Below are 3,199 nucleotides of genomic sequence, written 5' to 3' on the forward strand. Positions count from 1 at the left end.
TTAAACAGAATAATCCTTCACGAAAAATGTCTTCGCATCAAACGAGAGTCGAATGGATTTCACACCGAGCTGCCACTTCTCATCTCTGCTTGAGCTCGCGGTCTCTCTCTCTCTCTTCAAGTGTCTTTGACGTGCGCGCGTGGTGAGCCCTGAGTTGCGCTATTGACAAAACACTCTTTATTGAGCAATCCGGGGCGGACATAAGTGCTGATTGTCCGCAATTGACAAGCAGCGGAGCAGCCAGGGGGCCTTTGCGCTTGATGATGTCTTTTCTTGCGGGTCACTGAGAGGAATCAAACTTATCTACAAAAGGAGGACACGGGTACAGGTGTTGCGCTCAAGTCATGGACAGCGCGCTGTACCACTCAGCGGGAATATTCGGCGCCCCTTCGGCTTCGACGGGAGGAAGCATGATCGCGAGCTCCAAACCTCTCGCTTTTTCGATCGAAAGGATTATGGCCAGGACGCCCGAACCAAAGTCGATACCGTTCCCGAGCTTGTTCCACGCTCCCGTGGGGAAAGCGGAACCCAAGCAGTCTCCCGCGCCGCTGCACTGCATGATCCCCCTCATGCCGCTCGCCTGCGAGCCGCCGCATAAACTTCACGTCAATGGATTAGACCACCCTGACGCTGTTTCCTACAACGCGAATGAGCTGCTAAGCATCGGGTTGAATTACAGGAACGAGCAGCAAGACGCGACCCCGGCCATCGGACAGTACAAACTCTTCCGGCCGCGCGTGGTCAACCAGTCGTCGTTCCACGCCATGGGCGCCGCCGTCTGTTACCTGAACTGCGGGGAAAGCGCCTGTCCGCCTCACGCGGGTCTGGTGAACCTGCACCCCATGGCGTCGTATCTCCTCAACGCGCCGCTGCACGCGCGCCAGAAGAGCCTGTTTTCCTCGGAGAAGTGCAAACCGGGCGCCGCTGCGGACAGGTGTCCCCCTCCCGGCGTGTCTTTTAAGGAGCTTTCTCACTCTCACCTGCACCATTACATGAAGGAGAGCGCGCACATCTTGTCGGAGAAGTTGTTCAAGAACTCCGCGGCCAAATTAAACAGCGGCTCTCCTCAAACCAAACCAAAGGTGTTCACCTGTGAAGTCTGTGGCAAGGTGAGACAAGCGAGATCGATCTTCTGTTTGAGCACAGATTGCATCCTCTTTTTTTAACACGATTTGCAATTTTCAGGTGTTCAACGCGCACTATAATTTAACGCGTCACATGCCGGTTCACACGGGCGCCAGACCGTTCGTCTGCAAAGTGTGCGGCAAAGGATTCAGACAAGCGAGCACTCTGTGTCGCCATAAAATAATCCACACTCAGGTAATCATGCGCATGATTTTACAAATAACTATTTAAATCATATAACTGCTGCCGGTGTATCTCAAATCTATTTATTAACCTACACTTGAAACAATTTTCATTTGCTGGTAAATTTCACAATTATCCTACAAAGAAGCATTGAATTAAATGTGAAATTTCGAAGTAGAAAAAAAATGAAATGGCATTTTCTTGAAAAACAGCCTACTCTAGTAGCTGTTTTATTTACATCTTTGAAAAATCAGTGTACTACTAATTTGCCATTTCTGTTATATTTTATGGGTAAATAGTCCTATATGTAATCAATTGTTTTTTTTTGTTTAAATAAAAAGAACATTATAATTCAGAATTTGTCAATCTCTGTATTATGCAATTTTCAAGTAAAAAAAACTTAGAATCAAATCATGGAATAAAAGGGGGCATTTTATATTTTCTCTCTCTCTCTCTCTCTATTAGAAGATTTATTTCTTAAGACGTTTTTGGATTTTTTAAATTTTTTTAATGAGATAATGGTTTAAGTTCAAAATAATCTGTTGGCTAAATGTCAAAATAATGATATAATAACGGAAAAATTAGCAACCTCTATTAATAATAATAATTATTATTATTATTAAGAATAATAATACAAATAATTATCAACAACAATAAAAAAAAAAATAATAATGAAATATAATTTCGGACTCATTTCCGTTTATCAGCGTATTGTAGTTGTAATGAACCAGTTTATCACAATATCATAGAAATATCTCGTAAAAGTAAAATAGCCTATTTTTCAGCCTTTAGCTTTATTGTGTGCCATAACGTTTCTTCTCCATTTGTTTGCAGGAAAAACCGCATAAATGCAACCAATGTGGCAAAGCTTTCAACCGAAGTTCAACTCTCAACACTCACACACGAATTCACGCGGGATACAAACCCTTCATTTGTGAATTCTGCGGCAAAGGATTTCATCAGAAAGGTAGCTGTTCTAAAGGGCTAATTTACAAAACCTGCAATTTAGATACACAGAGCGATAGATAGGCCTAGATATAGAAAATAATATTGTTTTGTGGAATGTTTTTTGGGATTGGATTCTCACATTTAGTGTTTTGTTTTCAAGGAAACTACAAGAACCACAAACTGACCCACAGCGGAGAAAAACAGTTCAAGTGCAATATCTGCAACAAAGCCTTCCACCAGGTGTACAACCTCACATTTCACATGCACACGCACAACGACAAGAAGCCTTTCACCTGTCCGACATGCGGCAAGGGTTTCTGCAGGAACTTTGATCTTAAGAAACACATTAGGAAACTGCACGACATTTCCCCAGGACCCCGCTCACCATCGACCCCCACTGCGAACCTGCAGTGAAACTCCTCTGCGTCCCGGGGGAAAATGCTCCGAGAAAAAAGAATCTAATCGCGCATGCAACGTTTTATTTTTTTTATGTATTTTGATTATTATTTGTATCATTTTGAGCGACCGTCATCTTTGTTGAAGCTCGTCTGTGAATGGTAGATTATTACATGATTCTTTTTACTCTCAGGGTAACGACAGTCTTATTTATTTGAAACTACTGTTGTCATTAACTTAAAGAGAGTAATCGAAACCCGTATATGGAACATTAATTCTCGTGACCGCTGTGTATTTTAAACCCCATTTTATATGTTTATTATTTATACAGTTCTTTGTATTAGCTATACTGTTTGCCAACTGTAAACGTTTTGTTAAATCAATGTGAATATATATGCAAGGTTTGTTGTAAATTTCCAATGGCATCTGATCTGTCAAAAAGATTATAAAGCATATGATGGGGGGAGGAATCAAAATAAATAAAACATATCTTATGCTATATATATATATATTTCTCTCTGAATACGCATGTAAGACGCGTGTTATA

General features: G+C 41.7%; 1 protein-coding gene across 1 annotated transcript; it reads left to right on the forward strand.

Annotated features, from left to right (window-relative positions):
- The first annotated feature begins 344 nt into the window (after nucleotides 1-344).
- On the forward strand, nucleotides 345-2,680 carry fezf1 (FEZ family zinc finger 1). Its single transcript, XM_016499649.1, has 4 exons — nucleotides 345-1,109; nucleotides 1,186-1,320; nucleotides 2,143-2,275; nucleotides 2,417-2,680. Exons 1-4 carry the CDS (start codon nucleotides 345-347, stop codon nucleotides 2,668-2,670), a joined length of 1,287 nt encoding a protein of 428 aa, XP_016355135.1. The 3' UTR covers nucleotides 2,671-2,680.
- The last annotated feature ends 519 nt before the right edge of the window (nucleotides 2,681-3,199 follow it).

Source organism: Sinocyclocheilus anshuiensis, unplaced genomic scaffold (genome assembly GCF_001515605.1).
Source record: "Sinocyclocheilus anshuiensis isolate Anshui unplaced genomic scaffold, SAMN03320099.WGS_v1.1 scaffold1054, whole genome shotgun sequence".
Lineage (NCBI taxonomy): Eukaryota > Metazoa > Chordata > Actinopteri > Cypriniformes > Cyprinidae > Sinocyclocheilus > Sinocyclocheilus anshuiensis.

Bases quoted from the DNA above. Each gene is read 5' to 3' on its own strand.
- fezf1 (XM_016499649.1), top strand. From the start codon at position 345: ATGGACAGCGCGCTGTACCACTCAGCGGGAATATTCGGCGCCCCTTCG. The intron at 1,321-2,142 runs GTAATCATGCGC...ATTTGTTTGCAG, and splicing joins ATAAAATAATCCACACTCAG to GAAAAACCGCATAAATGCAA. The intron at 2,276-2,416 runs GTAGCTGTTCTA...TTTGTTTTCAAG, and splicing joins CAAAGGATTTCATCAGAAAG to GAAACTACAAGAACCACAAA.